This window comes from Hyla sarda, chromosome 5 (assembly GCF_029499605.1).
Source record: "Hyla sarda isolate aHylSar1 chromosome 5, aHylSar1.hap1, whole genome shotgun sequence".
Taxonomy (NCBI): Eukaryota; Metazoa; Chordata; class Amphibia; order Anura; family Hylidae; genus Hyla; species Hyla sarda.
Genome location: NC_079193.1, coordinates 54,882,776 through 54,896,871, shown reverse-complemented (window position 1 = coordinate 54,896,871; position 14,096 = coordinate 54,882,776). Strand labels below are relative to the sequence as shown.

General features: G+C 42.1%; 1 protein-coding gene across 8 annotated transcripts in view; it reads right to left on the bottom strand.

The window, feature by feature from the left end:
• Positions 1 to 267: 267 nt before the first annotated feature.
• Positions 268 to 14,096, bottom strand: part of LOC130273167 (isopentenyl-diphosphate Delta-isomerase 1-like) — a 110,141-nt gene continuing 96,312 nt past the window's right edge. For 4 of the 8 annotated variants that reach the window (XM_056519517.1, XM_056519516.1, XM_056519519.1 and 1 more), the window contains 2 exons: positions 10,760 to 10,890; positions 272 to 1,364 (listed from right to left, as the gene is read on the bottom strand). In XM_056519517.1, the coding sequence (XP_056375492.1) occupies positions 1,050 to 1,364; positions 10,760 to 10,890 (446 nt within the window). In that variant the 3' untranslated portion in view covers positions 272 to 1,049. Of the gene's footprint in view, positions 1,365 to 10,759; positions 10,891 to 14,096 lie in introns of all 8 variants that reach the window. The other 4 variants (XM_056519515.1, XM_056519514.1, XM_056519520.1 and 1 more) reach the window with 3 other exon arrangements.

Genomic DNA, 14,096 nt, shown 5'->3' with positions numbered 1-14,096 from the left:
GTTTTTTTTTCAATTTTGTCACACAATGATTTTTTTTTCCGTTTCACCGTATATTTTTGGGCAAAATGACTGACGTCATTACAAAGTAGAATTGGTGGCGCAAAAAATAAGTCATCATATGGATTTTTAGGTGCAAAATTGAAAGAGTTATGATTTTTTTCCAGCGGAGTACCCCTTTAAGCTCCAGAAGGAAGACCGGAGTGCAGGTCGGATCAACACAGAGAGAGGTGAATAACTGCCACTTTGTTATTTTGGGCCTTTTTTTTTATTTTTATTATTATTCTAAAACCTGAACAACCCCTTTTAACAACAGTGTTATTTGCATAATCAGGGATTAAAAAAAACATTATATAGGTGAGAGAAGTAAGTAATAATCACATCATCTCATTGGGGAAATTTAGCAGAATCTCTGCCAAAGAAAATTTGACCAGTTGACCATAGCAACCAGACAAATATTTTCTTTTATTCTTTATAGGCCTTTTTAAAAATGAAAGAAGCGATCTGATTGGTTGCTAAGGGCAACTGGTCAACTTTTCCTCTGCACAGGTTTTGATAAATCTCCAAATAATTTAGGAGAGCATTACTCACAGGAATATAAATAAAAAGTCAGAAGAATGTACTCTGAAAACCAATTAATTGATAAAACTTTATTTCTCCTAATCAAAAATGAGGAATCTGCTTGGTTGAAACTCATCGATCAGCTGTAGTGAATTTCTGTGAACAATGTTCAATCTTGCAAATTTTGGCCCATGCTATCTAAAATATGCATAGAAATAGATCTGCATGTTTTAAAAAGTGGGGCAAAGAATTCAGCTGTGTGAAAGACAATACAAGGTTTTCATAATGTTAAAATCATTGAAATGTAAAATCATCTGAACCTTGAAACAGTGAATTGTGTTTGTTTATGCCCCAGAAAACGTTTTCATGTATGAGACCACGTTTCTTTTTGTGAGGGACAAGTTTGTCAGGAAAAGGATATTTTACTGATGAAAACTTTTAAATTTTAATGCAGAAATGCAATTCACACTCAATTCTGTTTATTCTTCCCTTTACAATCGGTGGATTTTATGATCCTCAAAGGATTTTATATTCTCCAGGTTGTCCCACCATTTGAATAGAAAATTTTCTGCAATGCGCTGAAACCAAGGGGTAATCTTCACTTCTCCCCGCTCGGCCCTTTCCAATAAATGTGTCAGCTCTTCTTTGGAAATGTAGAAGTGGTTTTTGACCTCATTGGGATTAGGATTGACTGATACATCTTTTTGTAATAACAGGACATTAGCTATTTCATGTTCTCCCCAGATGGCGTCTGACCGAGCTTTGTAGTGAATCCTGGTTAGATTGAGAAATTCATCGGGTTTTACCTGGAAATAGATATAAATAATCACAATCAAGTATTCACCAAATACAGCAACTTCTAAGTCATGCATAGTTGTGTCCCAGCACCAGAAGCTCACAGTATACAGTCATGACCATAAATGTTGGCACCCCTGAAATTTTTCAAGAAAATTTAGTATTTCTCACAGAAAAGGATTGCAGTAACACATGTTTTGTTATACACATATTTATTCCCTTTGTGTGTATTGGAACTAAACCAAAAAGGGAGGAAAAAAAGCAAATTGGACATAATGTCACCAAACTCCAAAAATGGGCTGGACAAAATGATCGTCACCCTTTGAAAATTGTGCAAAAATAAGATTGTTTCAAGCATGTGATGCTCCTTTAAACTCACCTGGGGCAAGTAACAGGTGTGGGCAATATAAAAATCACACCGGAAAGCAGATTAAAAGGAGAGAAGTTCACTTAGTCTTTGCATTGTGTGTCTGTGTGTGCCACACTAAGCATAGACAACAGAAAGAGGAGAAGAGAACTTTCTGAGGACTTGAGAACCAAAATTTATGAAAAATATCAACAATCTCAAGGTTACAAGTCCATCTCCAGAGATCTAGATTTGCCTTTCTCTACAGTGCGCAACATTATCAAGAAGTTTACAACCCATGGCACTGTAGCTAATCTCCCTGGGCATGGACGGTAGAGAAAAATTGATGAAAGGTGTCTACACAGGATAGTCTGGATGGTGGATAAGCAGCCCCAAACAAGTTCCAAAGATATTCAAGCTGTCCTGCAGGCTCAGGGAGCATCAGTGTCAGCACAAACTATCCATCAACATTTAAATGAAATGCTATGGCAGGAGACCCAGAAGGACCCCACTGCTGACACAGAGACATAAAAAAAACAAGACTTTTTGCCAAAATTAACTTGAGTAAGCCAAAATCCTTCTGGGAAAATGTCTTGTGAACAGATGAGACCAAGATAGAGCTTTTTGGTAAAGCCCATAATTCAACTGTTTTCCGAAAACGGAATGAGGCCTACAAAGAGAAGAACTACGTACCTACAGTGAAATATGGTGGAGGTTCAATGATGTTTTGGGGTTGTCTTGCTGCCTCTGGCACTGGGTGCCTTGAATGTGTGCAAGGAATCATGAAATCTGAGGATTACCAGTGGATTTTGGGTCACACTGTACAGCCCAGTGTCAGAAAGCTGGGTTTGCATCCGAGATCTTGGGTCTTCCAGCAGGACAATGACCCCAAACATACATCAAAAAACCCCCAGAAATGGATGGCAACAAAGTGCTGGAGAGTTCTGAAGTGGCCAGCAATGAGTCCAGATCTAAATCTCATTGAACACCTGTGAAGAGATCTTAAAATTGTTGTTGGGAAAAGGTGCCCTTCCAATGAGAGAGATCTGGAGCAGTTTGCAAAGGAAGAGTGGTTCAACATTCCAGCAGAGAGGTGTAAGAAGTTTATTGATGGTTATAGGAAGCGACTGATTTCAGTTATTTTTTCCAAAGGGTGTGCAACCAAATATTAAAGGGGTATTCCAGGCCTAAACTTTTTTTTATATATCAACTGGCTCCGGAAAGTTAAACAGATTTGTAAATTACTTCTATTAAAAAATCTTAATCCTTCCAATAGTTATTAGCTTCTGAAGTTGAGTTGCTGTTTTATGTCTAACTGCTTTCTGATGACTCACGTCCCAGCAGCTGTGCTGCTCCTATGGGGATATTTTCCCATCATGCACAGCTCCCGGGACGTGACATCATCATTGAGCAGTTAGACAGAAAACTTCAGAAGCTAATAACTATTGGAAGGATTAAGATTTTTTAATAGAAGTAATTTACAAATCTGTTTAACTTTCCGGAGCCAGTGATATATAAAAAAAGTTTTTGCCTGGAATACCCCTTTAAGTGAAACTGTTAAGGGCCCAGGGCGTACGGGTACATCCTGACACCCTGGCACTTAAGGACCCAGGACGTACCTGTACGCCCTTGGGAATTTCGGTCCCTGCCGTGCGCTGGGCGGGGACTGCGGATATCGATCAGCAGGCACCCCGCACAAATGCCCAGGGGGGTCATCAGACCCCATCTATGTCGACGATCGCCGTAAATCGCCGGTGAATTCACACAGGCGATTTGCGGCAATTCTGGGTCATACGGGTCTCCGGTGACCCAGAAAATATGGGGGATCGGGGTTGTCCAAGACACCCACGATCCCCCTGAAGGGATGGGAGTGAAGTGGCAGGGGTGCCACCCCTCCTATCCCTGCTATTGGTCGTCTAGAAGCGACGACCAATAGCAGGGCGGGGGGGGGGGGGGGGTAAACTTTTGGTTTCCCCATTCTGCCCACCCACAGTAGGCTGGGCAGAATGGGGAAACTGAGGAGGACCGACGCCGAAGGTCCACTTACCCATCGGTGGTGGCAGCGGGCGGTGATCGGCGGCAGAAGAGGACGGCGATGTGGCTCCCTGGATCCTATGGAAAGCCAAGCAACATCTGGAGGGCTACAGTCTGAGACCACTATACAGTGGTCTCTAAACTGTAGCCCTCCAGATGTTGCAAAACTACAACTCCCAGCATACCTAGATAGCTGTTTGCTGTGTGGGCATGCTGGAATTTGCAGTTTTACAACAGCTGGAGGGCTACAGTATGGGTATATCACTGTGCAGTGGTCTCTAAACTATAGCCCTCCAGATGTTACAAAACTGCAAATCCCAGCATGGCCAAACAGCAAACAGCTGTCTCGGCATGCTGGGAGTTGTAGTTGCGTACCTCCAGCTTTTGCATAACTACATCTTCCAGCATGCCCTTCGGCGATCAGTACATGCTGGGAGTTGTAGTTTTGCAACAGCTGGAGGCACACTGGTTGGAAAATACTGAGTTAGGTAACAGAACCTAACTGAAGGTTTTCCAACCAGTGTGCCTCCAGCTGTTGAATGCTTGGAGTTGTAGTTTTGAAACAGCTGGAGGTTTGCCCCCCCATGTGAATGTACAGGGTACATTCACACAGTCAGGTTTACAGTGAGTTTTTCGCCACAGCCCAAACTCCAAGCAGGAAACTCACCGTAAACCCGCCAGTGCTAATGTACCCTAAAAACACTACACTACACTAACACATAATATAGGGTAAAACACTACATATACATCCCCTTACACTGCCCCCCCCCCCAATAAAAATGAAAAACGTATTGTACGGCAGTGTTTCTAAAACGAAGCCTCCAGCTGTTGCAAAACAACTCCCTGCATTTCCAGACAGCCACTGATTGTCCAGACATGCTGGGAGTTTAGCAACAGCTGGAGGCACCCTGTTTGGGAATCACTGGCATAGCCTATGTCAACCCCTATGCAATCCCTAATTTAGTCCTCAAATGCGCATAGCCCTGTAGTATTTCAAGGAAACAGTTTAGGGCCACATATGTGGTATTTCCGTACTTGGGAGCAATTGCACTACAAATTTTGGGGGGGCTTTTTCTCTTTTAACCCCTTATGAAAAGGAAAAGTTGGGGGCTTCACCAGCCTGTTAGTGTAAAAAAAAAAAAAAAAAATTTACACTAACATGCTGGTGTTGCCCCATACTTTTTATTTTCACAAGCGGTAAAAGGAAAAAAAGACCCCCAAAATTTGTAACGCAATTTCTCCTGAGTAAGGAATATCCCAAATGTAGGCATAAAATGCTCTGCGGGCGCACAAAAAAGCTCAGGAGTGAGAGCGCACTATGTAAATTTAAGGCCTAAATTGGTGATTTGCACAGGGGTGACTGATTTTACAGCGGTTCTGACATAAACGCAAAAGAATAAATAACAACATGTGACCCCATTTTGGAAACTACACCCCTCACGGGATGTAACAAGGGGTATAGTGAGCCTTAACACCCCACAGGTGTTTGACAAATTTTCGTTAAAGTTGGATGGGAAAATTTAAAAAAATAATTTCATTAAAATGCTAAGCCCCCCAAAATTTGTAACACCATTTTTTCTGAGTAAGAACATACCCCATATGTGGATGTAAAGTTCTCTGCGGGTGCACTACAATGCTCAGAAGAGAAGGAGCACCATTGGGCTTTTGAAGAGAAAATTTGTCCTGAATTAAAGGCCATGTGTGTTTACAAAGCCCCCATAGTGCCAGAACAATGGACCCCTCCACACGTGACCCCATTTTGGAAACTACACCCCTCACATAATGTAATAAGGGGTAGAGTAAGCATTTACACCCCACAGGTGTCTGACAGATTTTTGGAACAGTTGTCCGTGAAAATGAAAAATTTAATTTTTCATTTGCACAGCCCACTGATCCAAAGATCTGCCAAATGCCAGTGGGGTGTAAATACTCACTGCATCCCTTATTAAATTCTGTGAGGGGTGTAGTTTCCAAAATGGGGTCATATGTCCACTGTTCTGGCACCATTGGGGGGGGGGGAGCTTTGTAAACGCACATGGCCCCTGACTTCCATTCCAAACAAATTCTCTTTCCAAAAGCTCAATGGTGCTCCTTCACTTCTGAGCATTGTAGTTCGCCAGCAGAGCACTTGATGTCCACACATGGGGTATTTCCATACTCAGAAGAAATGGGGTTACAAATTTTGGGGGTCATTTTCTCCTATCACCCCTTATAAAATGTAAATTTGGGGAAAAAACTGCATTTTAGTGAATTTATTTTTTTCATTTACACAACAAGTTTTAACAAAAAGTCGTCAAACACCTGTGAGGTGTAAAAGAAGATATCCCATGCAGCAAAGAAAAAAAAAATACCTAGCCATTCCATAGTATATTCACCTACCACCTCTCTGACATGTTTGTGATTTTTTTTCCGCCCCCCATTCACCGGCTATTCAGCTCATAAATTCCAGTTACTTCCTGGTTATGGTGGCTATCCCTGTGATCTCAAAGACTACATTTCCCTGCATGCACTGCTCACATTTCCTGCTCTCAGCTGCCTGAGCAGAGAGCTTGTTACCACCCCTAGCTTATGTTAGCCACTCCTACAGCTCTGCTAGCTCCCTCCCACATAACACTGAGCTTCAATCATAGCCCAGACAGCAGGGTGGCCACGAGGAAACAAAATGTAATCTCAGTGCTCAGAGAGAGGGACCCTGGAGTTGAAGCTGCAGTTTTACACTGTAAAATCACTCCCTCCGCCTCCTGCTTTACAGTGGCACAATCACCTCCCCCCCCTTCTCTGCCCTGCACTCCTCTCTCCCCAGTGCTCAGTGTGACAGCTCCCTCCCCTCCCCCCTCTCCTCCGTTATCAGTGTAAAAACATTAGAAAGGAGAGGGGAGAGAATCAGCTTGTTTGCTGACTCTGCTATGATCTGAATCAGCCGGCATATAGGCAGTGCTGCTCAGCCAATCACTGCAGAACAGAGGGAGGACAGTGTGAATATTCATCAGATGGGAGGGGCTAAGGCCGAGCTCAGTCAGCTCTCTGCAGCACAGGGGTTTTCTGGGTAATTGTCACGTCACGTCCCCTGGATGCTGCTGATAACAGCCTGAATAGGGGGTCGAAAGTCATGAAAACCTGGAACAGCTGAATTTCCTGTCAGACAGAAGAATGCAGAAAAAGCTTGTTTCTAAGCAACATTGGTAATGGAAGTGATTTACAAACCTGTATAACTTTACCTTCTGCACTAAAAGATGAACAATTTTTTACTGTGAGACTTGTCCTTTAAGGCTCACTGTACCCTTTGTTACATTCCTTGAGAAGTGTAGTTTCCAAAATAGTATGCCATGTGTTTTTTTTTTTCTGTTCTGGCACCATAGGGGCTTCTTAAATGTGACATGCCCCCCAAAAACCATTTCAGAAAAACTCACTCTCCAAAATCACACTGTCGCTCCCTCCATGCTGAGCCCTCTAGTGCACCCACAGAGCACTTGACATACACATATGAGGTATTTCCTTACTCGAGAGAAATTGGGTTACACATTTTAGGAAGATTTTTCTCCTTCTACCCCTTGAAAAAATTCAATAACTGGGTCTACAAGAACATGTGAGTGTAAAAAATGAAGATTTTGAATTTTCTCCTTCAATTTGCTGCTATTGCTGTGAAACACCTAAAGGGTTAACAAACCTTTTGAATGTCATTTTGAATACTTTGAGGGGTGCAGTTTTTATAATGGGGTCATTTATGGGGTATTTCTAATAAGAAGGCCCTTCAAATCCACTTCAAAACTGAACTGGTCCCTGAAAAATTTCAATTTTTAAAATTTTGTGAAAAATTTGAAAATTGCTGCTATAATTTGAAGCCCTCTGATGTTTTCCAAAAGTAAAAATATGTCAACTTTATGATGCAAACATATAGTAGACATATTGTATATGTGAATCAATATATAATTTATTTGGAATATTCATTTTTCTTATAAGCAGAGAGCTTCAAAGTAAAAAAAAAAAATGCAACATTTTCTATTTTTTCATCAAATTTTGGAATTTTTCACCAAGATATGATGCAAGTATCGACAAAAATGTACCACTAACATAAAGAAGAATATGTCACAAAAAACAAATCTCGAAATGAGAATGAAAGGTAAAAGCATCCCAGAGTTATTAAAGGGGTATTCCAGGCCAAAACTTTTTTTTATATATCAATTGGCTCCGGAAAGTTAAACAGATTTGTAAATGACTTGTATTAAAAAATCTTAATCCTTCCAATAGTTATTAGCTTCTGAAGTTGAGTGGTTGTTTTCTGTCTAACTGCTCAATGATGATGTCACGTCCCGGGAGCTTTGCAGTTCCTATGGAGATATTCTCCCATCATGCACAGCTCCCGGGACTTGACATCATCATTGAACAGTTAGACAGAAAACTTCAGAAACTAATAACTATTGGAAGGATTAAGATTTTTTAATAGAAGTAATTTACAAATCTGTTTAACTTTCCGGAGCCCGTTGATATATAAAAAAAAGTTTTTGCCTGGAATACCCCTTTAATGCTTAAAGTGACAGTGGTCAGATGTGCAAAAAATGGCCGGGTCCTTAAGATGATAATGGGCTGGGTCCTTTAGGGGTTAAGGCTGGAACTCCACTGAGTTCTTTTTTGCAAAAAGCCATCAGAAATGCCAATTTTCCCGCACAGTGTTTTTTCAGTGAAAAAACGCCGCATCCAGATGTTAGCTGCAGATCAATAGTAAACTGCAAAATGCAAGATTCACTTGGCGTTTTTCAGTTTGGCGTATTTTTTTATCCTTTTGGCGTTTTTCAGCAATTTCGGGCTCAGAGGCTGAATTTTCAAATCGCCCGACAAAACCTAGTTTAGCATTTTTTGCCTTGAAATCGTGGCGTTATCATCCCATAGAAGTCTATGGGAGAGCAAAAACGCCAAGAAAAAACTAAATGTTGGTTTAAAATTTTGTGTTTTTGTAGGCGTTTTTAATTCTTTTTTGGACTTAAGCAATCCAAAAAAATTATGGAGATACCTTTTTTATTAAAATTTCGTAGGGTACCATTAAAAAAAATTATAAAAAAAGATACAGTAGTGATGGAAAAAATTGTATCTAACGAAATTTATCTTTTTTATTACGAAATGTTTATTAATTTTGAAACAGGGATTAATTTACGTGGGCGGGTAAAGCACTAAAAATGTAGCCGACAATAATAAAAATGTAGTGTGTGCGTGTTTTTCACTTTTTTAAATTTTTTAGGTAGTACTACTACTCCCAGCATGGAACACACTGTTCCATGATGGGAATAGTAGTACCTGTACTAATTGACAAATTGCCCGTTGCGATCCTCCTGTATAATGTATAGATGCGACGGTCGCTCTTCTATGGTCCCCTGCACTGCCGTATATATACATATATTCATATTTCCCGCAGAGAGCTGTGATTGGCCAGATGGTTCCAGCGTATCACAGCTCTAGGAATATGTGTATATATACGGCAGTGCAGGGGACCAGAGACGAGCGGCCGCTGCATCCACACATTATACAGGAGGATCACAGTGGGTGTCAGTAGTGATACCCGCTGTGATCTTTCCTTAACTACAAGTACTACTACTCCCAACATGGAGTACACTCTGCTCCATGCTGGGAGCTGTAGTACCTGCATTAATAGCCAGATCGCAACACGTGTCAGAAGTTACACTCGCTGCGATTTGTCTATTAATGCAGGCACTACAGCTCCCAGCATGGAGCAGAGTGTGCTCCATGTTAGGAGTAGTAGTACTTGCAAGTAAGAACAGATCACAGCGGGTATCACCACTGACACCCGCTGTGATCGTCCTGTCTATAGCAGAGATGGAGCGGCTGTATACATCGCTCGCATCCCTGCTCTGCACTATACTCCGGGCTGGCCACTCATTCATTCATATTTTCCTCAGAGCTGTGATTGGCTGCAACCATCCGGCCAATCACAGCTCTGGGCGGAAAAATATGAATGATGTTCTATTCACATCACTGGCCGGAGTATAGTGCAGAGATGTGAGCGATGTATACAGCCACATCACTGCTATATTATGGACGATCGCATCATGTGTCAGACTGACATCCGGGGCGATATGTCTATAGTACAGGTACTACTACTCCCATCATGGAACAGTGTGTTCCATGCTGGGGGTAGTACTACATACAAAATTAAAAAAAAAAGAGAAAAAAAGTTAAACACACAAACTTTATAAAAAAATGTATTAAAATTTTGTTGGAAAAAATAAACATTTAGTTAAATACATTTTAACATCCCTATTGCATCCTTTTAAAAAAAAATTTTTTTGGTACCCAACTATTTTGTAAAAAAAAAACGCAAAGGGGCCAAAAAAGGCAAATTCCACACAAAGGTAAAAAACGCCAGAAAAAACGCCAAAGCGCAGGGAAAAACTGTGGCAGTTTTTCTGCCGTTTTTCTGCCACAAAAATCGCAGGGCAAAAATCTCAGCGGAGTCCTAGCCTAAGGGTGCCAATAATTTTGTCCGGCCCATTTTTGGAGTTTGGTGTGACATTATGTCCAAGTTGCTTTTTTCCTTCCTTTTTTGGTTTAGTTCCAATACAAACAAATGGAATAAACATGTGTATGTATAGCAAAACATGTGTTACTGCAATCCTTTCCTGTGATAATTACTTATTTTTTTTTGAAAAATTTCAGGGGTGCCTACATTTAAGGCCATAACTGTAAGACTCCAGGTAGTTAAGGGGACAATAACACAATTACCAAACCCATGGGCCAAAGCCCAGGGTAAAAAAAAAACATTTTGTGCCCACCCCTAAAATATCACTTTTATTAATATGAATTAAAAGTCCAAGTGTGAGCTTAAAAACAGAGGTCTAATGTTAGTTTTATGAAATACTGATGGTCAACTGACCACCAATAGACAGGTGGGTCTGCAGTCTCCACCTTATTGACCCTAACATCATAACCTATTGTTAAAATGAACAACGTGCCCCCGTTGTACCAAGAGCAATAAAGTGCCAATAAAGCCAATACAATGCCAATATGTAATCATACCTGCTCCAGTGGGACTCCTAGTTCAGCATTTAACCTTCTCTGAGCCGCTCTTCGCACTCCTGTAGCCTTTTCTTCCTCAGTTTCCATGGGGATGTTGAGTGGGTGGCCGCAGCATGTGTCTGAGTAATAACCTAAGCCATTATATAGAAATGCAAATGAAATTCCCATCAGAAAAAGTTAACCCCTATCTTCAGGATTGGGAACAAAAAGATTGGACCAACCACGATTCTGAATACAGGGACAAAATTGCACAGCCAGGTCACCATTCATTCTCTATGGGACTTCTAAACATTACTGAGTCCTTAACTTGGCATTGTCCAGCAGCCGCATAGCTGCTCTCAGGATTGGTGGGGGCTCCAGTGGTCGAACCTCGGCCAACCAGTTTTTTTATACCCTATCCTGTGGATGGGAATACCTCCAGGGTGTATGTAAACGTACAGTATTCTGTGCATATTTAATGTGCAAAATTTAAAGCTGCAGATTTTATGTAAACTAAATGACTGAACACAGCTTCAAATCCTTCACATGAAATATGCGGAGTATATTGTACATGTGAACACACCCTTCATATAGAACAGTTCCAAAATACACATTCATTGTAATCCTAATACATTACAACTACTGTACACTAGATAAAAAATAAATCACCAAATCAGACCAATAATATGGAAGTTTAAATGCTCAAAGGCCATTGATATTCAACAAGAGTCCCTGCGCCAAGATTAGATATCAGCATTTCTCAACATGTGGGCCTCCAGCTGTTGGAAAATGCCAGCGCCCAGCATGCAGGGTTGTTTTTTTGCGGAGTTGTAGTTTTGCAACAACAGGAGGCACACTGGTTAGGTAACACTGCATAAATTATGAAGAATAGGTTTAAACATAGCCTTTCTAATAAAATACTGAGAAAAAGGAATGGTTGTCTGACACACGTCCAGTAGACAATTTCAGTTGTGGCTCTTGTTCTTTTTGTAGATACAATATGAAGGCTGAGGCAGTGAAATTAGGAGGCCATTATATCCAAGTTAGACAATGTATAACTTACCGTACAGACCATGTGGTTTATGCTCTAGTATGTGGATGCGGTTAATATTACATAGGAAAAACTATTCGTCCCTTATTTCACAGAGTCAGGAAACATTTCCACTCATTGAAAACCGGCAAAGGGTCCACTCGATTCATAGATCACATGTTAAAAACGCATGATGGAAACCCAGAAACAGTGAAGTTTGCCGCACTAGAACAAGTAGAGGGTGCATGGGGGAAAGACTAAACACTAAGTCCTACTCGCAAAAGAAGCCAGATGGATCCTTCACCTTAACGCAACGGGACCTCTGGGCCTCAATGATTATAACGAAAAGAATGCATTGTTATGATTTGGATCGTTCTCCCCTTCACTGTACTCCTTAATTTATAGAAAGGTTCTATGTTTTAAATATTTTCTATTTTTTTTTTATATAACTGCTGTTCGCACCATCAGATTGTTTTTTAGACATATCACTATGGTTTGGCACACACAGAGTTAATATGTGCACTACTGCTGGGTGTGCTCTATGTGATCCCTCCCCTTGGCTTTTGTATTTACCTGTCTGGTGTACACCTGCCGGAAGGGGCCTGACGAAGTGGAAGGCGTGCGATATGGACCGTCGCCCCCCGGCAGAGCCCACCTGTTCATGTGTCATCCATCCACCTCCCTGCTATGCTGTGTTACCTGCACCATCAATAAAGAAGTCTTTGGTTGCCTCAACTGGTGTCTGAGGTGAGTGCTCCAGGTGTTGTTTCTTGCAGTATACAAATAAATATGATTGTTTTCTCAAAAAAATAAATGGAGGAAGGTTATCCTGAAAAAAATCCTAGTTTAAAAAACTGCTGGGACCTGAGTAAGTAGTTATTGGGGTGGTCCCTGCGTCTGCTCTTCGCCCTGTCGGCACTGAGTGACGGGCCTCATCCTATCTATTTCTATAAAAAGAAATCTGTCATCTGTTTCTCCTGCACTAACCTGTCGGTACAGACAGGCAGTGCCTGGAACACTTACCTGGTCCCTGCCCGAGCTCCAGTTTTCTTCTTCTGTATCTTCCGTTCTGGGGCCGACTTGCAGCATGGGCTGAGCTTTGCGATGTCACCGCTGCTGTTTGCTAGCAAGACCAAGCTGAAAAGCAGGAGCGATGACGTCATGAGGCTCCGCCCATGCTTTAAGTCGGCCATGGAACCGAAGATATAAAAGATAGTGGGAGAACCAGACCCCGGACGGCGCCAGGTAAGTATGGTTGTCAGCATTGATTTCCTTGAAGAGCACCTCAATGGTTAGTTTTTAGTCGCTTTTTTAAATTATTATTAAATCACAGTAAATCCCACAGTGTTCCCAGACCCTGCTCCCACGGTTTGGGCAGCAGGTGACTGGTTCCCTTTTACAGGGCTAGAAGAGATCCCTCCTGCAATTTCCTCAGATCAAATTGTAACATGCAGTTCGGCCGGATCACAAAAAATTACATAATACATATAACCTGTAACTGACAAGACAACCTGTAGTAACTCTTTATGAAGAGTTTTTGCAAAGAAGTTTTATACCTGGACACCCCTTTAACCCCTTAAGGACCCAGGGCGTATGGATACGCCCTGGGTTTTAGATCGTAAAGTACCCAGGACGTATCCATATGCCCGTGGGAATTTCGGTCTCCGCCGCGTGCCGTGCGGGGACCGGACCGGGATGCCTGCTGAAATCATTCAGCAGGCATCCCGTGAAAATGCCCAGGGGGGTCCTGAGATGCCCCCATGAATTCACACCGGCGATCTGCTGCGATTCGGGTCATACGGGTCACAGGATGACCCCCCCAGGAGCGCTGCTATTGGCTGGATCGTTCAGCCAATAGCAGCCGGCAGGGGAGCGGTTAACCACCTCTTCTCGCAGCTCTGCCGGCTGAGTTCAGTCAGCGGTCAGAGCTGCAAGAAGGAGCCAGGGACCCCCCCCCCCCCCTCTGCTGTGATCGGAGCCCCCTCAGGGAAGAAGCAGGGACAGACTACAGCACACGGACAGGTAGGAGTCAAAAGTATTAAAAAAAAGTTTTGGCTATGCTCTGGGTCATCATTCTGGGAACATAACCTGTTTTATGATTATATGTTCCACTGTACCCCACTTTAGTTACTTAGTGTACCCAAGTTATTTACCCCATGTAACGGTCCTTGAGGGGGGTCCCACTGTTCTGGTTCCATAGGCAGCAATGCAGAAGCTCAAGGCCCTGACTCCGCTCCTCCTCCTCAGAGAACGGTGTGCACCCGCAGAGCTCCTAACATCCAGGTATAAGGTATGTCCTTACTCCAAAGAAATGTATTTTACAAATTT